The sequence below is a fragment of the Pseudopipra pipra genome, chromosome 2, assembly GCF_036250125.1.
Source record: "Pseudopipra pipra isolate bDixPip1 chromosome 2, bDixPip1.hap1, whole genome shotgun sequence".
NCBI classification, from domain to species: Eukaryota; Metazoa; Chordata; class Aves; order Passeriformes; family Pipridae; genus Pseudopipra; species Pseudopipra pipra.
Window position 1 is genome coordinate 27,946,211 of NC_087550.1, and position 25,329 is coordinate 27,971,539.

Here is a 25,329-nt window from a genome sequence, read left to right on the forward strand (position 1 = left end):
TCATGAAAAAAAGAAATCCCTAACACTTTAAAACAAACTGGGTTAAAAATAAACTAAATTATTAATTAAGTTGACTTTGTAGTTTCAAGCAACTTTTTTGTGGAGTTGGGAATATCAGAAGGTACAGAAACCAAAGCTACCTTATCCTTCCCGTGATGACAAATTTGCCTGCAACAATTGTATTATTTGCTGTGACTCAGCACTATGCAAGGCGTGTGCAAACCCACAGAATAACGGTAAGTTAAAATTATACTGATTTCATACTAACTTTGGACATCAGCAACCAAGAGTCATATAGCAATGATGCATCAGCCACATCAAGAAATAACCCCTAGGCACCTTAAAGCTTGGTTATGCTCATTTTTCCTCCCTAGTACCCCTCCTACCAAAAGCTCTTGAATCCAAGATGCAGCACAGAGAGACACATCTTTCTCCTTTCTGATCACTTCTCAACAAAAAAAAAAAAGGTAGAACAGGAACACACAGGCCAGTTGAAGAAGGGATCATGTAGAAGTTCTACAAGGAATCCTTGTATCTTTTAAGAGGCAATCTCACCCTACTTCAGACAAAACCCACAACAATCTAATAATCACAATATTATTACCTGACTTTACTTACAGGTACATTGCAGTTTGTGTGTCACCAGTAGCAGGCTTGTTTGCCAAAATGACATTTTCATAATTCAGCTGGTGAATTTGCTTTCAAGTATAACCATAGCACTAAATTTGGTAGTCATATAATGCGTTGTTTGGAGATAAATACATTCAGGATGTTTAGTCAGATTATTTCTTTTATGGTTCTAGAACTGACATATCACTTACATTTAATCTCAACTTTAGTTAAAATAAAGCATCAAACCAGTTAGCTTCTCGCAGAACACATGAATCCTCCTGCTGAGCCTGACAAGAGTCTGAACTACCAAATAAAAATGGAAAAAGATAAAATAATTACTCTGGATCATAAGGAAAGCTGTCAGCAGCTGGTGACTAGCTAAATCTTAAGCCTTATGTCACACTCTGCAAACTCAGAGTCTGTTACTCTCCATACAAATCCAGGAATAGTTGTATTTCTTTCAGTTCCAATGCTTTTAGCTTCTGCCTCCTCATGACCCTAAGCATTAATTATGTTTCAAGAAAGTATTCACATTATCCCAATTCAAAATTTCTTCTATGTCACTGAACTCCATTTACTCCTGTCTTACATGAATGGACCAACAGAAGTGACCCCATGATGTCCAGTCTACCATCACTTTCTAACACCCTTTCATACCCTCCCACCACCATCCTTTATAAACCAATTCTGGGGAGAGGAAATTTAATGTCACCTGTCTTAGACTGCCTCTATTTTTTATCCTCAAAATGAATTATTAAGCCTGCATGATGTTTAATGCAGTTCAAGATATTCATGAGGTGGCATAATATAATTTCCAGTCCTACTGTTCCACAGATTTTATATTTAGCAGAGATTTCCATTGAGTTTTTAGTTTAAACTTACCTTTGCTGTTTTTCCAGAATCACTCTACCTTCTCCAAGGCAGAGATATTTCTACAGGCTTTGCATTCTATTGCTGGCATTTTGTATCTTGAAAACTCCATGTTCATTCTTGGAAATAACATCGGGCAGTTTAATCCACTTACTTGCTTGACAGACTTCAAAAATTGTAACAGACCAGATTTTTTTTTTCTGCCGAGTGGAAAAAAGTTGACTTCCTATTATAATGCTGCCCCTTTGCTCTGCAATTTACATCAGCATTTTTCTCATTACTATTATTATATTATTTAAACAAGTACTTTCATTATGCTTTAGTCCCTCAGTATGAAGCTGAATAATTTTCTTATCAGTTCAGCTTCCACTCATGTTCTCTGAAAAAGAAGTGGCCTGGTCTTTCTAACTTGTTTGTGCATTACATCATTCCAGAACCTCCTGTTCAGATATTTCAGCCACTCAGAGTATTTCATCAAGTGAGTAATTCCTTTAATAGCTTTTATTTTTCTTGACTTGCTCATGGCCTACTAGGCTCACTCACTATTCCCTCTGGCCTTCAGAAGTATTTAAGGAAATACAATAAATTAGCTATTTGCTGCTGTTCTTCTATATCTCTTATGTTTCAAATCTACATTAAAATCCCTAACCCTAAATCACATCACCATTTTTTTAATCTGCCATATGCTTTTTTGCATAAACTTGATTTCAGTTTTTCAGGAGGGCAGTTTTACACCCATTAACCTCTTGCCACTAAGTTAAATTTTCCAACCTAGCAAGTTGTTTACTGTTGCCCTAACAAGTAAACTTTTATTGTTAAGAACACAAAAGCAAAGTGAAGTCCCCCATTTGTCCCCTCGAGAAATCGTAAAACACTTTAGAAGAATAATTCCCCAACCTTATGGAGGGACAAACAGAAAGTTATCAAAGCAAGCCTGTCAGATACAGGGTAGTAAAAAAAAAAAGTACCATTCTGTTCACTTTAGCTTATTCACACAGAAGGGAAAGAAATAAGAAAAGAAAGAAAAGATCACCGTATTGAAACACTGAAGTTGAAATAAAACGCCAGCAAGCCAGCTCTGAAGTCATCAACAGAGATAACATTGGAAAAAATCAACGTATGGCACTCTGACAGCAAAAGTCAAACATCCTGGTGCAGTGTTAGAATGAGAGATGCGATGTAACCAAGACTCTGTTTAGAAGTTGGGGGCCAATGAGGGAGCCAAGCCCACAAAATAGTCACATTTCTCAGAAAGGGAAGCACTTCTCAGGAGCGAAGCATCATTGCATATGTTTAAAAGACTGTGACAAGGGAACCCACGCTGAGAAAAACCTCTACCTTTGAGAAGAACCTCTACCTCGCATGTCATCTCAAGTTACCATGCCTTGAGCTACCACTCATTTCCCCTGTGCCTAAGGGTATTTCTAAAGGGTAACTAAAAGGTGCAACTACAGCTCAAGCAGGAATTTTAAACGCTGTTTTGAACGAGCCAGTTCACATGTCAGTGCAGGTGGTAATGCTGAAGGGAGAACAGTGAAGTGACAATAAAAAACAAGGACAAATTCAAAGATTAGCTTGACTCAATATATTAATTCACACTCTATTTACAATCTACTAATTAACTACTCTATTCTAGCTACTAATTGTTAGAGGTATATACAAAGTAGCTTTAAAATAACTAGTTTCTAGGGATAAAGTTAAAATCCCATTTCCTGAGAGCTCATAGACATATCCCAACTTTATTGAGTCTTTCATTAACATCAAGCAGTCAAAGCAGAAAATATGCCAGCAAACAAAAAAATCCAGAAGAACAGCAGCTTGAATAAAGGATAAAGGGACCATTAAACACAACCATTCAGCACCATTTGGGAATTCTGCAGAAACAGCAGCCCAGTATTTTCACAGCTCATGACGTATCTTTTCAGCTCGGAGTTTCAGTTTTCATGAAACGCCCTCAAGAGGCAAAGCTTAAAATCATCGTTCCATGTGCCGCGGTACGGGCAACACAGACTTGGGGACTATGAATGGGACGAGTTTCTGCCGGATGCGGTCTCTAGAATAGGACAACTGGAAACGGCCACCGAGCGCAAACCCTTCATCGTATGCAAGGAGTCAAAGAGATAACGTTGTGGGTGGGATAATGTGAGGATACGAAGTGATGTTTGCAGGGAGAAGGCAGAGCTTTAGTAAGATCACCTAACATCACCGGCGGGGGGAGGGGGGAAGGGAAAGCTTGGAAGACCCAGGAGAAAGTTTCCCTTCCCTTCCACCGAACCACAAAATCAACCAGGTTGGAAAAGACCTCTCAGATCACCGAGTCCAACCTATGACCGAACACCACCCTGTCAACTAGACCATGACACTGAGTAGCACTTGCAGTCTTTCCTTAAACACCTCGACTCCACCACCTTCCTGGGCGGTCCATTCCAATGCTAAACCACCCTTTCAGTGAAGAAATTCCCCTAATGTCCCACCCGAACATCCCCTGGTGCAGCTTAAGACTATGTCCTCTCGTCCAGCTGAGGCTCTGCCTCTCCTCACACCCCGTCCCGCAGCAGTCCGAGTCCCGCAGCCAATCCCGGAGACTTCCAAAGCCGGCGCGCGGCCACGCCAACAGCAGAAGCCCAGGGAGCCCGTCCGGCCGCGCGGGGGTTCTCCCTGGGCAGGAGGGTCCGGTCTCTCCCCGCACCCCCCGCGCAGTCCTGGTCCCGATCCCGATCCCGGCCCACGCGCGCGCCGTTCCCGCCGCGCCGGCGGCGGCCCCGCCCCGCACGCGGCCCCCGCGCGCCTGTTGCGCGCGCGCGTGCCGGGGGCGGGGGGGGGCTCCCGCGGCGCGCGGCACCCCCGGCACGGGCCTCTCCCCCACCCCCGCCCCGCCACGGCCCGGGCCGCCCCTCAGCCCATCCACACCCGCTCCCTCCTCCCCGCGGACCCGGCCCCGCGCGCCGCCCGGCCGCCGCCACTCCCGCCCCGCCGACCCCGCGGTGACGGGCCCCCACCGCCCCCCATACCTGCCGCCGGCCCCGCCGGCCCCGCGCTGTCTCCTCTCGGGCCCGAGGCGCGCGAGCGCCGCTCCCTCCCCGCCACCCTCCTTCCCTCCCTGCCTGCCCGGCGCTGGCTGGCCGCCGCACTGCGCACGCGCGCGGGGCGCCGCGGCGCCCTCTGGGAGAGGGAGCCCTTCCGGCGAGACCGGCCGACCGACGGCGCCCTCATGAGGGGCGGTGCGGTCCCCGGGGGAAGACTACTATTCCCGGCATGCAGCGCGCGCGCCCCGCGCTGGCCAGGGGTATCGGTCCCTCCGCGGGCCATGCTGGGGGTTGTAGTTCAGCGGGCGACGGCGCCGCGCCCGGGAGGGTCTGGGGACGGGGAGGAGGAGCCGCCTCCCTCCCTCCACGCCTGAGGGGCGGCGGTGGTGGCCGACGGGAGGGCGGGTCGCGAGTCCGGGCACGAAGGGGATGGCGGTGGCCGCAGTGGTGCAGCAGCTGCTAAAGGCAGGGAAGTGTTAGGCCGTAACCCGCCGCCCGCCAGCGCCGCCGGCAGGGAGCTCCGGACCGGGAGGCAGTGAAAGTGACAGGGATGCCCCGGGGGCTGTTACAGCTCGGGATAACGCAGCGGGCTGATGTTTCCGCCGTAGTTAATGCAGGTTCCATAGCCGTGGCCTCGGGGTCACCGCAGAGCGCGTCACTGCGGGTGCGGCGAACAGCGGAGCCATTTCGCGGTGCCACGGGCGGTCCCGCTGCAGCGACAGGCACGGGGGCAGTGACAGGGACAGACACAGCGGCCGTCACTGACCGCAGAGACGGCACGGAAAGCCATGATAAGTTGCCAGTCAGCCACGGAGTACGATGCGATAGCCGCATACATTGGATTGTGTGGCACAAGCCGGCCCGCACAGCCACAGAGGAGGACAGGATGGCAGGAGGAGGAGCCCAAGAAGCGCCCTGCCGGGCCCATCCCAGGAGCCATCAGCCCACCAAAGGCCCATCTCGAGGGTGGGCAGCTGGAAACCCCAGTTAAGAACTCAGAAGAAGGGACACCTTGTTCAGCCCCCTGCCAGGGGAGCCTCAGCCCCAGAGCACCTTTAGGACTGGGGGTGTCACTGCCTTCAGGGGTGTGGGACACACAATGGGATACAGGGGAAGAGCATTTGGGCATTGCACGGGATGCATTAAGGGGTGTTCAGGGCAGAAACAGAAGGGATTTAGGTGACTTGTGGAGAAACAAGCATGGGACATGGGAATAAAAAGGGCCAATAGTGTGTAAGTGGTTTGTGATGGTTTGGCCACGCCCTGCACCTTATCAGTGCAGCCTGTCCCGTCTTCTCACTAAACTTCTTTCACAATTTGCCCTGGGTGAGGGCCTTTCATTACCACATGGTAATGGTGTGGAGGGATCCAGGTGCCAGCAGCTTGGACTTGTGCCCCCGGAGCAGCACTGGGCATGGGCATGCAGGTGAGTGTGAACAGCCACAACTATCCAGCAAGGGGGCCTGGGAGCCAGGAAAAGGCTGTGAAGGAGGAGACAGCTCCCAGAGCGACCAGAGAAGGCCCATCCAGCTGCCAAAAAGCCTGAGAGGCCTGGGGATCCCTGGGGGCAAAACCACCACAGGGAGTTTACTACTGGGAGACCAAGGGTACCAGAGGGTACCTGGTACCAGAGGGTACCAGGGATCAAGGGGCAACTACTGGGCAGACAACCTGAGCCAAGCTGCTGGAGGGAGAGACTCTGCCCATGTGTGTGTGTATACATATATAAATATACATGGATGCTCACTAGCACACCTCCATCCTGCTCAGCCAAACTGGGTGGGAGGGGGGATGAGGCCGCTGGCACTGTGTGTAAGTGCTCTGTGTGGCTGGATGTGTAATCTGTGTCCATGTTTGAGAGGTGTATATGTGGATTTGTGCATGTGCCTACTGGGAAATACAAGCTCAACCAGGCTATTGCATGGGGGCATGGAGCTGCAGAGGCCTCACCTCTCTCAGGCTACCAGATATCACCCAATTTTCCCATATCAGTAGATGTGTATATTTGTATATATCATACATATCCATATCATGTACATAGGTGTATTTCATAGGGCTTCACATAGAAGAATGGCATTTCTACACATAGAATTGAGATAAGATAGATTAAAGCAGACAGGCAACAGCTTTCTCCCAAAGCATTTGCACAAAAAAATAAATAACAGTTACACTTTTCTTTCGGAGATTTCATGTTTCTTGCATCCTACCTAAGCATATCTGTACTGCAGCAGGAGGTCTGGTTACAGTATTGGTTGGCATTCCTGACATACCTTGAATCAAATTAGCACAGGTAAGGGTGGCAGCAGAGTTCTTCAAAGTCTCCTTGTTTTGATAAAAGTCTGCTTTCAGGTGCAGCTAAGCTAATGCAATGGTGTGCTGCAGGTACAAGGATGAATTCCTGTTTCCTGTCTCTCTGCTCTTCTTCTCCCTTCTCTCTACCAAGTACACATTTTCAGGCACGGAGAACTATGTTCATTCTGTGTGTCTTGTGATACCCTGCCCTAAAAGACCACCACACATGGTGCCTTTTTGATTAAAGTCATCACCTGCAGGGAAGGATTTGCAAAACTTGTGGGCTTGTGTTAGACGTGGCTGTGAGGCAGCGTACCAAACAGAGTGAGACAGGTCCAGACTGTCTGGGTCTGTGTGATCACTGAGCAATGCATGGAAGAGCAAAAAGCACCAGTTCAGACTGTCTGAAAACACAGAGATCTAAAACCAGGCTGACATCAGGTGCTGGTAAAATTAAGACAGAAGGGAGCTTCATTTCTGACAACAACTTCTGAAGTCCTGAGTATTTTAGTAATCTGGGTTAATTCAAATGGAGGGTGTTTACTCCTAAACCAGTAATACAGAACTTTGAGAAGAATTTTACTTCACACAAAAGCTAGTCATACCCCCAGCATGTTTTTAAACACAGCCTCTAAAAGATGACAACAACATTGAAGGCTAATGAGTGACCCTGAACTGGGGGGATGAGGGTGGGAGTGGACAGGGTAAACAGATCAGCGATCACATTGTGACTGGGTGAAATTTGGGTTTAGGCATACTACTACGGGCTCTCATTTTCCACAGTGCAGTGAGATGCCAGAAAATGGTATCATGATAATACAGCCCTTTCTAAAAAAGGCCACGGAGCCAGACTGCTAACCATATTTAGCACTACTAAATTGCGATTGGCACCAGCAAGCCTTGGTTGTCACCCACTGACATTTTGTTCAGCCCTAAAAATGAAAACAGTTGCCTGGACTGTTTCAAACTATGAGAGTCACTGGGGAATCACAGATAGGGAAAGAGAAAGATAAGGCAAAGTAACAAGTTCATCAGGACTTAGGATCTCAGAGCCGCCACAGCCAAAAGGGGTGGTGCTGTGTTTCTGAGGTGATGAAAGGTGGCCACGTATGGCAGCAGGGTCACAAGAGGTGTCTGCAGCCAGATGAGGTGAGCACCCACCAGGGAGAAGCAGTGCCTGCCCCATCTGCACCCCTGAATCTCACTGACACACAGTAGCTGTTTGTACTCACTATCAGTATGAAATGCTCACCATAAAACTCACCACAAAATGCTTTTGTGGGTCCATGCTGGCTGTAGAACATGGCTGCTTTCCTTTGCTCCTTTGCTTCCCCAGCTTTGGCTGAGGAAGGGTAACACTGGGAGCTGTTCCCTGAGGCTTGCCCTTGGTGGCTGGTGGAACCTTTTCCCTGTGCAGTGGAGGGATGAGCTGGGGAGTCTCCTGGGGGTCCCCAGGAGGTGGGCAAGCAGATCTGCCTGACGGCTCAGCTCTGGGACGTTCCTGCTCTCTTTTCTGTCCACCCTGTTTGGTGGACAGATTGGAAACCCACCATTGCTGTCTGCACCACCTGCTGAATCTGGTGAAAATGGGAGCTGGGGTGACAATTCCAACAGCAGAAACCACAAACTGGTGTGAGCACCAAGGGGAATTAAGTCATAAAGGGAAAACCACCATCAGAGAGCAGCAAGGAGCTGGGAAGGGTTTTGATCTTCTCCTCTCATACAGGGGGCACAGAGTATTATTGCTTCTGCCTCTCATCTTGTCTGTGAAATACCACTCCAGAACTGACAGCGTTAACAAATACAGTGAAAGAGACCGCTCTGTAAGCTGAGCTACATGGTCACATGCACAGGTTTTATTTTTAACATCCCAAAACTACTTGATGTTTCTGCCTGGGCTTGCTCCGTGTCCTTCTGTTCTCTTCTCTTTCTTTGCTTGCAGTTCTCCCTCACCCACCTCACTTCAGCCCAGCTGAGCACAACCAGGAGAGCAAGTGTTTGGTACACACACAGGGGCTCTATGATCAAGGTAAGGTTTTTTAAATAGAGTTGGAGTTTTTACTGGACAGACCTTATGCAGTGTAATGGTTACTCTATTGAGCTGTGAAAATCAAGACATTTTCAAAACAGCCTTAGTAATTAAGATGAAGTAGAATAACCATGAGATGTCTTAAATGACACCCTAAAACAGAGGCAGCTGGTAACTGTGAGCACTTTTGTGACATACTACTCTAAAAAAAACCCCTCCATAATATATTCAGTGAATTTGCTGTAGTTTGCAGTACTGTATCCAGGGTTTTAAAAACTAAGATGCTGATTGTAACATGGGAGCTTCAGCAGCGGGTCAGATGATAAATCAAAAATTCAGTCTCTGTAATTTTCAGGAAACTCTGAAGAGAAGTAAGACAAGGAGATACAGTAAGGGTCAGGGGAAAGGCAAGAGCAATCTTGTGGCAAAAGTGCTCAGACTTAAAATCTAATGAGTTTTGTAGACTCAGACTGCAAACTTTATGTTGGCAATCCAGACTGAATGAATGGTGAAGTAAGAATTACAAGGGTTACAGGTACTACTGTACCATTTAGTCTTGTGGCTGCTTAACAATTTTTATTCATGAATCTCTTTTATGTTTTTTTTATGACTTAGACCTTAACCAATAGCTCTGAAATTCTCTAAACTGAGCACCTGCCTTGGGCTGCCTTATGTTTTGCTTAAAGCCATTCACTAGATTGTCTCAGTAAGTTTTCAGAAAAGTATGTTAATGAGATTGTTACTGGAGTGTAAAATAGAACCTGAGCCACAGGAGAAAAACCCATGGTTTGGACCATTCCTTTTTTTCCCTCAAACTGCAACTAGACTGGAACTTACTGTTTTAAAGCACTTGCTGAACTCAAACCAAGACCAAACTGACTTACCAGTTACTTATGCAAAGTAAGAGTTTGCCTGACTCACGTGTCTACCAAGGACAGCACAGGGCCCCCTCCCATGCCCAAGGAGCAGCAGAGCAGCTCCATGTCACAGCCTCCTGTCCTGTCTGTCTCCCACATGACTCCCCAACATGCCCAGCACAAGATGCTGATTCTGGGCTACCCTGCACCATGCCACCAGCTCAGGGGACCACTTCAGCACCTGAAATTTTTGAGTGGGTTTGTCTTAGCTGAGCTATGGCTACATTGCACCAAGTAGGGAGGAGCACGAAATATTGCTGATCCAGGTCTCACAGTGGGGAGTCCAGGGTGAGGTTTCCACCAGCAGTGCCCTGTGTTATCTGTGCCTCACCACTCCAAACTCTCCCCTGTTTTTCCTGTACCAGCGCTGGTGCATTTCACCAAACAGAAATTGCACGAGCAAGTTTTGGTGCCTGTGTGCAGCACAGATTTTCCAGGTGGGGAGGAGGCCTGATGGTGTAACAGCTTCTCTTGAGCTCCATGGTCCTGCATGTCAGGTTTAGGGAGCTGAAGAGAAGGTGATGTGTTGCTGTGAGAACCTGAGTAGCGGGTGTGCTCTGGAAGAAAAGCAAGGAACATAGATTGAAGTCTTTGCCCAGCTGATGGACTATACTGTGGACTTACTCCATCCTTGAAATTTTTAAGTGTTTTTTTCAGTAAAAAGTAATTCCAACCTGTTCAGTAAGTCTGAACTAATGGCTATTGCCATGAAACACCACAGCCTTAGCCAGATGATCCCCAGCTAAAAAATAAAGGGAGTATCTCCGTAATTGTCACAGCTTCATTCTTCCACCTTTGGGTTTATCTAACAGGTCAGTTGTCTCCTGGAAAACCTTTTCCCTCTTCACGTCTTATACTGAGGATTTGAGGTTCACGAGGATTGCCCTGGAATCAAAGTGCCTCTTGAAAATCCATGTGAACTTTTTCAAGGTCATCTCAAAACTAGGGCTTGCTCATGCTCGCTAGAGGGTTATTAACGTTGTTGATCTCAATTTCGTCTATACCTTTTATTCTCTCTTTCCACCTACCCTGAGCTGTACCATATTCACTGCCTGACTCATTTAAATCTTGGCTGGCAACATGTACGTGCAAGATCAGTCCAAATGGCAACTGCAGAGCAGGTGTGCCAGAAGGACAGTGACCTGCTATGCCTAATGCCAAGGCGGTCACCCAGGCTGTCCCTGCTGTCGGTGTTGAGGGGTGGGGTTTGACTTACTTAGGGGTCACTGTGATTCCAGGTGGTGGCATGCTTGGATTTGCTTTTTATTTTGTATCAAAGAACAGGACTTAAGAGGACTTGGGCTCCTGTACAAATGCAGTACAGTATGGTTTCCAATGGGCAGTGCAGTTGGTTAGAGCATAGTACTGATAACACCAAGGTTGTGGGTTTGATCCCCATATGGGCCATGACTTAAGAGTTGGACTCAATGATCCTTGTGAGTCCCTTCCAACTCAGAATATTCTGTGAAATCATAGTGTTTTCATCCTCAGCTCTAAAAAATAAAAGTATCTGTTTAGCAAAGGAGACCCAAGTCTGATTTCTTGCCCAGGTTGTTAAGAAGTAGTGACTGAGGAAGAATGGTGCACGAAAGGAAAATGTGTAGTTTAAGGAGACTTAGATGGTGTCCTAGAAAATGTAATTCTACAGCAGGCTCTGCCAGGGGTTTTGTGCAGGATGCATCAGCTGCAAGTGAAACATCAGAACCTGAACATCTCCATGATTGGCATGTATAGTTATTTATATAATATATATTATATATATATAATATATTATATAAATTTATATAAAATATTATATATATAAAATATATTACATAAATTTATATAAAATATTAGTTATTTTCATATTTCTATTCTTTATCTGTATATTTGCCAAATAGAGGCAACAGTGTCTTTCAACCTTAAGGGCACCTCTAGTACTGCAAAGATAAATTCTTTATTGATTGTGAACCCTCTCAGATCTAAGATATTAAATATACTGAAAAACCCTGTAAGAAAATTAATAACTCTGTTATTAATTAATTATTTACCTCGAGATTTCAATATTATAAAAATGAGATAAACATGATATACTTGGTAACAAGGATTAAAAGAAATAGAGAACATCACCTATCTGCCTATACATTCAACAAAAGCATTCACATTTCTTCTGTTGTAACATTATATGTAACTTTATCATTCTTGGCTCCAGCATTTGGATGCAAATTTTCCTGAGATTTTTTAAGAGCTCATTATCCTGTTGTAAAATTTAACAAGATTGTTTTAAGTTTGTTCACAATCTCATCTCAGAGGCACTCATTAGGGTCATTACCTGGGGTTTCTGAGTGGCCCTTTTTCATGTTTCTTCAAAATGGGAGGTATCCCTTGATTCTGTGCAAAGAGCTCAGGTACGATGTATGACCTTAGTATGTCAAATGATCAGTCACATATAGCACATACCAAATAAGAATACACCTGTATTATTTTGGCTAATTGACTGCAACTGAATTAAATGTTTATTTCCTGAAAACAAATCCTAATTGGTTTATAAACTGTCAGTTATTGTCACTGAACAGATCTGCTCCAGACACAAACATAGCTGCAGTTAAAATAGCAGCTGTATATTTTTAAGCCTTACTTGATTTGCTGTCTTGACAGTCTAAAAATAAAGATTTACCAAAGTGGACAGACTGTGGACTGTAATTTGCATCCTTTCTTGCACAGTAGCTTGAACATGATTGAAGTTAGCATTTCTGGTTTGCTATTTTTTTTCTAACCCAGATCTTAAAAGATTTTGCAAGTTGCAGGGAAACAAGAAGTGTACATCTTTAGAGAAACGTTTCCTCACCTTACATATCTGTGTGTCACCTGCCTCTGGATGTTATGTATCAAACTTACTAAGGAAAAAATTTGTAAACTTTCTGCTGAGGGTTCTGAAAGTTGTAGTTTGTGTGCTGACACTAATACCATCAACTGAATCACAGAGCTAACTAGATCATCAATTAAAATACAAAGCTCCTGATTATCAGCATGTCAGAATAGAAGCAGCATTCAAACCCTGATAAATATCAGGAAAAAATTCTCTGTCCCTTCCTCCTGTCCTCTAGCTTCACAGATTTAACAATGAGAAGAGAGACATAAACATTTTTTGTCTGAAAAGAACAGCATATGCAAGTTAGAGATGAGGTAAACTCAATTAAAAAAATACCTGAATAATGACGAAGACTGACTCTGCATCTGAATGCTCTGATATGGTCACTTTTCATAAACAAAGCATGTATTTTCTTTCTCTACATATGATTCAGATGGGGTTTCTTTCAGCATACAGCAATGTGAAAGCAGGCTCCTCTCCAGAAACTTTGCAATCAGTCCTTTCTGTGTTTTGGAGAACAATAAGGCCTGTGCCTTTGATGTAGTTTTATTTATCAGTTATTTCTCCCCAAGAGTTACTTTTGCAGTGGAAAGTATTGTTCACACAATACATTCGTGTTTTTATTGCGGTGTAATGTAGCCAGCCTTCCTCTGACCTTATGCAAGTCATGACTGGGACTATTTTTAGAGATTATATTTGCAGCAAAATGCTACAAGAATGAGAGCAGCAAGGATGCTGCCAATATGAAACAAATCTATCTGTGTCTCCTGCTTCTCTGAGCCACATAAATGTAGGTGTAACAAACAGCCTAAATCAGGACAGATGCCCCCCTGAACCACGTGTATTTAAGGGCTGGATGTGGCTGAGGCCACCCTGGCCTGCACTCTGGTGTCACCCCTGTGCAGAAGCCAGTGCTTCCCAAGACAGGGCAGGGATGTTATAATGGGCAGTTACAAAATACTGTTTTCTGCATCACTGTCTGGAGCTCTTTCCATGCAAAGGTGAAGGTACTTGAGCCTTATACTTCAGAATGTAAGTCTCTGAGTAAAGGGACCACCAAGGGTGTGTTCCTTTATCCTGCAGGGCCAAGAGGGAATGGGGTTGATTCACTAGGAGCTGTAAGCAGGCGTTGATGAGCACTGGAAATAGCAAAAGATGGAACAAAGTTGTGTTGAGCAATTAATACAAGTCAAATTCAAACACGAGTGTGTGGTCTTTAGTGCAGGATCCCAGGAGCATTGCCTTTACCAGACATCTTTCCTTCTCCAGTGTTTTTGTGACTTCCATTGCCGGGGTGTGAAAGACAGCAAGTTAAGACAGTACCTTCATGAAAGAGGGGGAGCAGCTTCACATAGCATCTCTTCTCCTTGAGCCTGAGCCCATCTCTGCAGCACAGCTCTCCTAAGGGCTAGGTCACTTAAGCCTGGGGTTGCAAAAGCACTCACACCTAGGTAAACACTACTGTGTTCTCTTTAATCTTAGCTAAAAAGAACCCAAAGTCTTAATTATTTTGCTACAAATATCTGTTTTTTCTCAGAGCCAAACAAGAGTCTATTGGGCCTATGGTAGTTCCTACTGCATAGAAGATGTGGTGGGAAGACTTGTCAAAAATCTTTTTCCCATTTTCACAAAGAAAGAACAGCACTCTGTGTCCTATTTGAAAACAGAACTCCAGTTCCTCCTTATAATTAGCTTTTCCGCTTCCACAAAGACTCACGGTGGGCTGAATCAAGCTGGAATGCAGCCCTTACAGCAAGGAGCAGGAGGTTAGAAGTCGGGAGTTTGCTGCTTGCAGCTGCTCTTCTTTGGGCCAAGTTACTAATACCCTGTTGAAGATATCCAGGGAAGTAGCTCTAAGCAGTGACTGAGCAGCCTCTAGTTCTATAATCCAACAACTGTGTGTGAGGGGAAAGGACCCCCTAATCAACATATCTTACAGACATTGTTGAAGAAAACTTCAGGGCTGGATGGACCTCTGGTTTGACCCAGAATTTCATTTCATATGTTCTTGAATTTTGTACAACAGGAGGCATGCCTCATGATAACCACCATCTCCATTCACTTACTGTTGGACTGTGCTGGACTGTTGGACTGGTTTTCCATTTGTAGGAAGGATTAACAGCTATTATCTGGAATTATTGCAAGAGTAGATATATTATGAGCAAGGGGAACTGAGATCTTTTTGAAGGAGGTCTTGTAAGTGCATTATTTTTACATTAAACTGATTTAATTGACTGGGGAAGAATGAGAAATGCAATAATGAAACTGAAGCCAGTGGTTCATTGTGACACAAACATAGTAATCTGGTAGTGATAACCTTTTATCATGTTCTTTTACTTCTGCTTTTTGCTGTTGGACATCAGGAAAAGGTTTTTAAGGGGAGGAGAGAAAAAAATTATACTTGAAGCCACGTTATTATGGAAGTGTGAGAACAGAAATTCAGTCTTCCTTAAGACAACATTTAATTAATACATGTAAATAATATATATAACATATATTAATTATATAATAAACTCGTTTAAATTTCTGAAACATTTGGTTTGGCACATCAACTTGTTCTTTTAATCCAGTCTGTTGGTTGCAAATTTTAAATTCATGGAGCTGCCTGGTGGCAGCTGAATTTATGAAACAGAGACTAGTATTATTTATTCTTGTTGCCTGGGACCTCTTTTTCTGTTTTCTGGCCCCTTGTGGTGTCACTAACACCCTCATAAAATGGATCTAAAATGTGATCAGCTTAGGGTCACCTATTAAGTACCAGGCAGTGTTTGACACTGACTTGTCAGAAGTACATAAGGTGAACTAGAGAAAGCAGAGCAGTGGTGACCAGTTTTTATATGATCATGATCTAAAACAAATCCCGAAGGGAGAAAAATGGATTCTTTCTCAAAGAGACACCATGTGAAAACATGAGCAGGCTGGCCTCCCCTGCACCATTGTATGAAGGGAAAAGCCCTGTCGAGGTTAGATCTTTGTCGCTCCCCATTTGCCCTATCTGCACAGGGTGGTATGGAGAGGAGAGCATGGAATAAACCATACCTGCCATCTTCTCCTTCCTCCTATCAGCATTCACTGGTGGCAGCAAAGGGAAGAAGGGGAAAGACAGTTTGTAAAAAAAGAAAAAAGAAAATGGATTTATTGGAGTGAGTATAACCTTGCAACAAGCCTCCATTACACTCTGGAGCTTCACTCCAAAACTCACACCAAGGCATCACTTTATTCCAGGTTTTGAATAAAGTAGAAGTAGCAAATAACCTGCTTGAAGGAAAGTTCCCTGCAGTCTCTGTTCCACAACATGCAGGCATCATCAAGGGGCGTGAAGGTAAACCAGGAAAGCAGAGTAAATAAGCCTAGGCAAATTAGCGTTTACCCAGGCTGTTTTCCGCACTGGGAACTGGTATCCTGAAGATAATTCTCATTCTCAACCTTGCTGGTGTAGAGCAAAGGGAGGTTCATTTGTGCAACATTCATGTTTTTGTGGGAGAGAGGAAAAAGGAATGTAATTTTTCCTACTCAATGTTGAGGAAGTGGAATGCTCCTTCACTGTGCCTCTGGCAATCTTGATTTCAGCAGCTTGGTTTAGAAAGACCCAGTGTAAATACTGGGATAGAAAACCACTCGCTCCCAAACCCTGGCTGCTTGGGCTAACAAGTAAGGACCTTATCTATATCTGTGCTGCTACCAGACCACGCTGTACTGTGGGGATCAGAGCTGATATGTGACTGTACAGAGCTGGCAGTCATTTGCCCACAACTTTATTCCTGCTAGGAGTGCATGTGAGCACCTAATGTGTAGAAACCAAGGATGAGCATGGAGGGTCTGTGGCCATCTTTGCTCCTTCAGGCAATAACTCTTGTCTTGTCTTTGCTACACACAGCACCGGGCCCAGAAAGCTCCCCCTGGGCAGCACAGACACTGTGAGAGATGTTTCAGCCGGCACTGCCGCGCACCAGTTGAGATCTCCGTCTCCTGCGTGGTGATCAGCTGCCGCCTTCACTGCGGGGCCACCTTCCACATGTGCAAGGAGGAGGAGCACCAGTTGCTCTGTCCCTTTGAGCAGGTCTCCTGCCTCAACTCAGCTTATGGCTGCCCTTTTTCCATGGCCCGCTTTAAGCTGGGGAAGCACCTCCAGGTCTGTCCAGCCAGTGTTGTCTGCTGCTCGATGGAGTGGAATCGCTGGCCAAACGTGGATTCAGACACCACCCTCCACAAGAATATTATGAAGGAGACCTTAAATGAAGAGTGTCTGGACACAGCCTTGGCACTCAGAGACCAGAAGGTACTTTTCAGGACTTTGAAAATAGCCGAATTGTTTCCAGAGTGGAGGAAAAAGGATGAAGTGGAGGAGCTTTTGGATGAAGCCACGGGTGGTGAAGCAGGTGCTGTGGGGGGCGTCGCCTGTGGTTCCCAAGAGGGCAAAGACCAGTTGCCGGAGCTCAGCCAACGTGAGCGTGAAGATCTGGCAAAGGATAAAGAGGGAATGGACCTGGGAAGTTACAAAACCTGGGAGAACATTTTCAGCAAAGAGCTCCTGGCTTGCCAGGTTGCGGGCTCAGCAGCCAGCACAGGACAAAAGACAGAGGAGGCTTCCAAGAAGACAGCACCAGCCTCTCATGCTGCCAGCTCCACAGAGAAGGCAAAGGAAGGACCTGACGGTGCAGAAGAGGCAAAGGACCAAAAGCCTGAACAAGTAACACCGAGTAGAGAACTGAAAGGAATGGCTCCCTGGCAAGATGGGGTCCTGGAGAGGCTGAAGAAGGAAGTTGGTGTAGGTGATTACAACATGTATTTGGTACATCATGGTGGAATGCTCATCCGCTTTGGCCAGATGGCTGCTTGCACTCCCAAAGAAAAAGACTTTGTCTATGGGAACTTGGAAGCCCAGGAGGTGAAGACTGTCTACACCTTCAAAGTGCCAGTTAGTTACTGTGGCAAAAGAGCACGACTAGGAGATGCACTGGGCCACAAGATGCCAACTTCAGACAAGTCAGTGGATACCTCAGAACTGGGAATAAACATAGAAGAACTACCTAAGACAAATATAGTTGAAGCCACACTGCTGTGTGCTCTGGAAAAAGAGCTGAAAGGCCATGAGATCTCTGAAGCAAGGGGTATCGATGGACTCTTCGTAGATTTTGCAACACAGACATACAGCTTTTCTTTGGAGCCCTTCTCCTCCAATGCTGTTCTAGCAGATGTTCTGGATGAAAAAAGCCCACAAGAACTCCACATGGAGCTCTACACTGATTGCGTAACCAGAAGACACAACAAAAGCAGTTCGGCTTTCACGTTCACTTGCAGTCATTTCTTCAGGAGAGATGAGTTCCCATCCCACTTCAAGAATGTGCACGCTGATATCCAGTCATGTCTGGATGGATGGTTCCAGCATCGCTGCCCACTGGCCTACCTGGGATGTCCTTTTGTTCAAAATCACTTCCGCCCTGATGGACTTAAGGCCAAGGTTATATACAGCAAGCCTCTCAAGACATTTGCTATTAAGCCAGAGGTGGACACCCTTCTTGCTGAACCAGGAAAGTGCAATTTCACAGTGGATCATCGAGGAAGAAGTAAGGACTTGCTGAGCAGCCTCCCAGTGGAAGTGCTCAAGTACATTGCGGGATTTCTGGACAGCTTCAGTTTATCTCAACTATCACAAGTGTCAGTGCTCATGAGGGACATCTGTGCCACTCTTCTTCAAGAGAGGGGAATGGTCCTGCTGGTCTGGGAGAAAAAAAGATATTCCCATGGTGGTACTTCGTGGAAAGCTCGCAAAAAGGCAAGTGACTGTGACACTGGGAAAAAAAGACAAGAGTTCTCATCAGATAAACATAAGAATAGCGAGAAAAGCTGCAGATAAGCATGCAGATGTGAGGAAGGTTCATGAGGCTGTGAATTTGCGCAAGGGTTTGTTGTCAGGGGCAGGGCTGGAAAGTACAGCACATCTAGCAAAGGCAGGAAGGTGTAACTAGACATCTTCTGACTGGCAGAAAGTCCCCACCCAAGCTTGTCTTGAGTAACCCGTTTGCATGTGCACCATTTTTAGGCACTGGGAACTAAGAATTCCTGATATTTAAGCATTACCCATGGATTTTGGAAGAACTTGATGTTCATACTTTTTTTATTCTTTACAAGCCAATCTAGGTATGTCAAAATGCTTTAGAATGCCAAAAAGGTAAAGAACAAGGAGAGACGGCTGTGAAAGGGGCTCAGGCATTCACATCAAACCCCAAGGTTTGTTAGTTGTTTATAGGATTACCATGAGTGAGGGAGCAGCATAGGTATAGGAAACCACCTTCTGCAAAGCTGGTCTCCCACTGTTTGTACTGGAAAATTGCTACCCTTATTGGCTGTTTAGGTTGTTTAGGAAGAAATACATAAACACAACTCAGTCTAAGTCCTAGTTGAACATTAGTTATTACAGGGGGGTTTTTTCTAGCTGATAGCCTTGTGGCTGTTCTAACATCAAATCGTATAGTGATAGAAACATTTAAGTTGGAAAAGACCTCTGAGATCATTGAGTCCAGCCATTAACCTAACACTAAGTCCACCATCATATAAAACTGAAAGAGTAGCATGACGCACTTCAGCCTGACCAAGCAGACAAGACAGAGATCTAGGAATAAGAATTTAGAGATCCAGGAGAGACTCCCAGAAATTATCTAAGGACCTGGCTTTCAAGCAGAGCCCTGTAGATCTCTAATTCTTGATTCTTATCAAATGGAAGCGTAGCAGTTCATGACTTCTTATTAAGATAAAGTACTCTCTTTTAAGAGAAAACATGAAGCATGGTGAGTTCAAAAATCTGTGTAACGAAGTGTTGGTGGCTGCAAGTTGAATTAGCCCAATCCAAACCAGGAATTAGCCACTGAAATAATTTACTGGAGGATGTGGCTTCCTTCAGTAAAAGGAAGACATTCTAGCCACCCAATCATAGAGTAAGTAACTTCAGTTATTGTAGAACAATTTCAAACCAGCAGCATTGAATTTAAGGACTCTCTAACCCTTTTCATGTTAGCTGTCTGTACTGACCACACAGTAATCTTATTTCCAATGCACAGACTCTGCTTGAAAACATTGTTTGTAATTCCAAATTTCTTGACAACTGTGTATCATAGCTATTATTACTTAGAACTAGGGCAGGGTCAGGCAATCTTCAGCAAGGCACATCCACATATTATCCTTCTTCCTGAGGAAGAAACATTTTTGTGCAGAAGAAATCTTTAAAAATTAATTTGATTTAATGGTACACAGCAAATATTAAAGTCACTTAATCATGGTCGTATCACTACTGCTAGTATATCACTAAGTGGTGCATGGTATCACTGCAAACAAGTTCAAACAAGTTGAACTGCACATTTCTATTTTCTACAAGTTTGTATGTCCTCTAGTAATAACTTTAACCTTATATTTCCCAGAGTTTTCTGGAGTGGGGTGAATAATAACAGTGTTGTAATGGTAATTGCTTTGTAGTTGCCAATAGGTGCTTCGGAATATCTTTATATTGTCAGGTTTCTTTAGACACATATCACATAAGCATGCTGCAGTCACTTTGCTTTATAAACATCTTGGATCATACCACACATGTGATGGAGTTTTCTGTAGAGGTGCAGTGGTCAGGTGTCCTCGATTTCCTCATGGTCTGCACTGGATTGACACCATGAAAATCATGATGTCAGTGACTTCCCCATTAAAAATGGCAGGTGATGACTAAAGCAGAAAAAACCAGCAACTATGAGATACATAACAATACAGCCCCCATGTTTGTTTATGCCAGGCCTGCACAATCAGATGTTCACTAGCCTGTCCAGTATGAGTAATGCACACCCACTGTGAGCATGTATAGATAGTTAAAATCTGCTTCTGTTTTTACCACCATCCCCATTTTCTCTCCCCAATTTCTTTCCCTTTCCCATATTAGATCTGGCAGTTCAGCAGCCTCTTCTCCAGAGTTCACAAATGGCAGCGCAGTGATGTCATGTGCATGTCAGAACACTTGAAGAATTGTCCCTTCTACCAAGTGGAGCACAGGACGGACCCCGTGCTGCTGACGGGCATGTCTGAATCTCGAGAACAGACTCGAAAGACTTTGGTTTCTACTTTCAAGCACAGAGTCTGAACAACCTGCTTGCCCTCTGCCATGCTCCCTTCAGGCATCTTCGGATAAAGATTTGGGAATTCAAGTGTAAAGACTGTTGCTTCCAACTTTCCTTTGGATGTACAAAACTTTTCGTCTCCCTAGCTGTGTTTGAAATATCCTGCTTTTTTTTTTCCTGCATTAATTTAATTGTTGAAATGTCATCCACTGCTCACTAACATCACATGCTTTCTGTTTATGTTTCTGTTCCTTGCTTAATACAGCATCTTGAAGAAAGCAATAGGGATCTTGTTTGAAAACGGCGTCTTTGTAACCTGGAAGGTAGGCTGCTGCTCCTGTACCATGTGCCTGAGAGAAGCAAGAGCAGTTAATGTACTTGGCTTGACTAGGTCTGGAACACTTTGTTTCCATCTGTAAAGCCAAGCTCTAGGAGCACAGATAGATGCCCTTCTGCCTGGCAGACCTAGGGACTTGTAACCTGTTCTGAGGCATGGGCAAAAGAAAAGGACACGCCAAAATTAAGGGAATTTTTTAGAACTCCAGTGAGAACTGAGGAATTTGCGATTTTGCAGTTGTAAGTTGCAAATTCTAATTGTAAGCAATTGTAAACCATATGTCAAAGAAATACTATTCTTTTCCGTAAAAGAAGAGACATTCAGCAGCCCATTCAGTAACAGTACAGATAATGCTTGCTTTATAGAGCAGAAGAGTGGTTAAGATTTGGTTTATTTTTTAATAAATACACTAACTTAAAAACAGAATGGGCTTGTTGAGGCAACAGATGAGAGAAAGCAGGCATGTTACCAGCAGTGTCTGTCTCATTACACTATTTAAACCCATTTCAGTGGCACTAGAGAGAAATGCCATAGGTGTGGTGGTAGGTGGGATTCCTCTGAAATGGCCATGAACTTTTTCAACAGCTTAACAACAGCTTACAGCCACTGCACAGCCACAGTGGCACTGACTCACACCCCTTTCTTCTGGTTCGTAGCCAGAAGTGCAAGTTCAGGACATGAGATCTGACTTTCATCTTACTGTCTCAGGCAGAAGAACCTCGCTGGGAGCTGGGATATCTGCTGGCTTGGACCACTGCTCTCCTCACCTGGGCTGGCCAAGTGAAAACTGGCTCAGGTGGATGGGCACACACCACGCTTGCCATCCCTGGTCTTGGTGCATCTGGGATGAGTCGGCTATGCAAGAAGGAACCCTCTCTTACCCACAGAGGTTGCTGATGAACCTGAGCTGAGTGCTTGGTAATCAAAGGCACGAATTGCGTGGTGACTGAAACCATGCTGAGTGCAGCTAGTCCTTGTCTACACTTACAGCTTAAGTGGTCGGTGTGAGATTTTTAACCATACGAGGATGTTTTTCTTCTCCAGACACACGCACTCAGGGGCATATTGTCTGAGTTGTGGGGACAGTGGATTGGTCCCAGGAGCAGAAGTAGCAGCAGTTCCTTTTTTTTTTTTAATGTTACCCTGTTTTCTGTCCCTAGAGATCCCTTCTGGAAAGTCTCATAAAGCTTTACACATGAGTGTCAGTATTTGTGCCACGTGCTTGAAAATGAAGTCAAGATTAAGATTATGGATAATTTGGGAAGAAGAAGAAAAAATAATAGGATCTCAGAGTAAGTCAGTGTTCAAGATTGTACAAGAGACAATGAAAAATTTCAGTCTATGAGCAATCTCTCACATGATCAGCCACTTGGATGCTGTGAACTGGTGTGGCTGCCCCTGGCTGCCCTGATATTGTGGCTTATGTTAGGTATGAATTGGGCTCTTTTTACCTTTACTGTCAGTGTCATAAGCACCGCTTCTATTCCACTCCTGACCTTCTTCTGTCAGTTCCAGAGGGTTTTGTTCTTGTACCTCCCTGCTCCTGGAGATGGCATGACTTCAGTTCCAACTTTATTGCCACTGATTCTGCTTCTTCCCTATGCAGGAGGTGCCCAAGTCAGACTACAAGGAGGACACAACCTTTGCAAATATGATGGTTCAGGGAGAAGTTCAGAGATAGGAATGTCACGACCTCTGTCTCTTGGGGTCAGCCAGGGTGTACATGGAACATCTAGGAGACTGGATTGTTTTCCTTCTGGTACTGCTATAGGATACACTGGAGTGACAGAGGATGTTAATTCACACAGAAAGAAACACGTTTTTCCCTGTGAATATATAGGTATACTTCTGTAAACTATAAATTCGGCTAACTAACCTTTAGCACATCAAGTGAAACCTGAAAATCCACAATCATCTTCAGGTTATTCTGGTTAACCTGACCCTGGAATAGGCAAAGCTGTACAAAGAAGTGGAGATCACCCTTATACTGCTGTGTACCCACCTGGCCAATGTCAGCTTCTCACTTCATCTCGCATTTATCACTAGCGGAGAGCTGTGGGCTGGTGTTGGATGCAGTTTTATTAATCTGAGGGTGCATGCAAAGCTAGATCAGTGTTGATGGTCCTATCCATTGGCAGAGTCAGCAGAAGCTTTAGGAGCTGCAAGGAAATTAATTTGCCTGTCCTGTTTAACTTGGTGAGCACAATGCTGGCTTATTTAAAAGGTAAGATGCTTCATTTTGGGTTCAGCAAGTCCTTAGCTCCTATTTTAAGTTTGTAATTTGGCCAATAAAACTCTTCCTGAATTTCAGCTTGAGGAATTTGATTAAGAGAAACAGAGCATTTAGTGTTTTTCGAAATAGGTCTATTGCTGTGGAGGGATCTGAACTGGAAAACGGGATCCAAGTCCAGCAAAGCATATAAACTGCTTTTGGTCCAGACCCCACATTCTGGATCTTCATGACTTTGATCTTGCTTGTGCTGCTCACAAGTCTTGTGAAGGGCAAGAGCAATACTCTGCACACTCCAGGCTGACATGTTTTGCAGCATTTTCTCTCACTGGAAGAATGGGAAGTGAAATTATGGTGCCATGGAAATCAGAAGTGTCAAAGTAGAGCAAAAACAGTCATGACAACAGAAGACAGGAAATAGAAAAGGTAATGGGTTTGGATAGAGGAGACCTGCCTGATTGTAGGTGTTATGAGAAGAGGCAAGCAGAGACAGGTAAAAGGGCACAGGAATGAAGGGAAGTGGGATATGGAAGAGGTGATGGAGCTGCAAATGATTTAGGAGGAAACAGTGCAATTCAACAGACACTTGGAGGATAAGAGTGATGTTTAGGAGAGCAGAGACATAAGGGGAATGGAGATTTTATATTTTATTTTATTTTGTTTGGTTTCTACTGACAAGATATTTGGTTGAGCCTCGTGAACTGAGTGAAATGCAGATTGTGTTTTGAATTGTAATTTATACAGTGGACCTCACTCTGTGGCACAGCCTCTGTTCTAGGTTAGAGTATTCAGCCAGCAGATCACTGAAACATGAGCTGAGAGGCCTCAGTAAAATCACAGAGTTATCAGTGCTGATATTGCTGTATGCTGCCAAAACAAGAGATTTCCTGGATAAGCACTTCTCCTTGAGAAAAGGTCTGGAAATTCCCAGTCAGTGCTATACAGTAACATGGGGCAGATGATAATTTTTAAGGGGTGAAAGGGCAGGTCACCTACTGACATGTATCCTAAGTCTGGTTTGAAGGAAGAATTTTTTTACTAGGCTTCCAACACCCAAAACTGAGCACAGATGAGACGAAGTTTAAGCAGTGCCTATTATTTTGCAAAACTCTGTAACTCCTTGTTGCTTTCTTAAGAATAAAGATTATTATGGTTTTAAAAAAAATCCATTAAAATTCAAGTCTTAGCTTGTTTTCTTAGTTTCATCACATTAATGTATGCTTTGCCTTTAAATCATATATGGTAGTTCCTGTACCCTCATATTCATTACTGTCCTTTCCTCTGATCCACTCTTTGCTACCATTTTCCTGGTTGAAGACTATTATTTATATTTATTTAATTTTGACAAAATAATTATACTTATTTAGTTTTTACCCCATCTTCTTTGCAGTCGCTTTCTCCTTCCTGGTATAGTTACTTAGATGAAAAACTTTCTTTTCTTTTAAAAATCCATATTCCAGATTGATGTCACATTATATCTTACAAACATTTGAAGAAAAGTTTTCTCCTTTCCCTTCACTTTTGTGGCTGTTCATCAACGTAGCTACAGAGGGTTTTTTGCTTCTTTACTTAGGGTGCACATTCCAGAAACATTGTGCATTCCTCTCAAAAATTCTGGGCATCTTTCACATACAGTTTCCTTACTGCTGCAGTCCGTGCTATAGAGTCTTAATTCCTTGGGGTTTAATTTCTTTTGAAACAAAACATGCATATGCAGTGCAGGCCTATTCTTATTTAGCTTCCCACTGAATTTATACGTAAGGAGATTATGATCACACACTCCAAATTTATTTTTGATGACCACCTGCTCTATGACTTAATTGCTATTTACAACTAACAAATCTTTTGTAGGTTCAGTGATGGTTTTGTGAAGGAATTTGTCATGTCATGTTCAGAATCATAGGCCTGAGGCCCATTATGATCATGAGAGATTATCATAATGTTCATAACTCTGAAGTTAGTTTCTCCATGGCAGCACAGTTCTTACTGGGGTTTATCTCCTTTAATATTAGCTCTCTCCGTACATACCCAGGTATGAACTTGAGCAGTTCATGGCTGACACTGAGCTGCAC

General features: G+C 44.3%; 2 protein-coding genes across 3 annotated transcripts in view; one reads left to right on the plus strand and one right to left on the minus strand.

Moving 5' to 3' along the window:
- Positions 1-4,619, minus strand: part of KPNA1 (karyopherin subunit alpha 1) — a 51,148-nt gene extending 46,529 nt beyond the window's left edge. The window contains exon 1 of one of the 2 annotated variants that reach the window (XM_064644581.1): positions 4,494-4,619. The gene's annotated coding sequence lies outside the window, so the exon portion shown is untranslated. Of the gene's footprint in view, positions 1-3,956; positions 3,976-4,493 lie in introns of those variants that run through there. The other variant, XM_064644587.1, reaches the window with a different exon arrangement.
- A 1,696-nt stretch (positions 4,620-6,315) lies between these two features.
- On the plus strand, positions 6,316-24,443 carry FBXO40 (F-box protein 40). Its single transcript, XM_064644573.1, has 3 exons — positions 6,316-8,829; positions 16,475-18,373; positions 20,516-24,443. Exons 1-3 carry the CDS (start codon positions 8,638-8,640, stop codon positions 20,711-20,713), a joined length of 2,289 nt encoding a protein of 762 aa, XP_064500643.1. The 5' UTR covers positions 6,316-8,637; the 3' UTR covers positions 20,714-24,443.
- Positions 24,444-25,329: the final 886 nt, after the last annotated feature.

Coding starts and splice junctions, on each gene's coding strand:
- FBXO40 (XM_064644573.1), top strand. CDS start 8,638: ATGGTCACATGCACAGGTTTTATTTTTAACATCCCAAAACTACTTGAT. Junction 8,830..16,474: donor ACAGGGGCTCTATGATCAAG/GTAAGGTTTTTT, acceptor TGCTACACACAG/CACCGGGCCCAGAAAGCTCC. Junction 18,374..20,515: donor CGTGGAAAGCTCGCAAAAAG/GCAAGTGACTGT, acceptor TTCCCATATTAG/ATCTGGCAGTTCAGCAGCCT.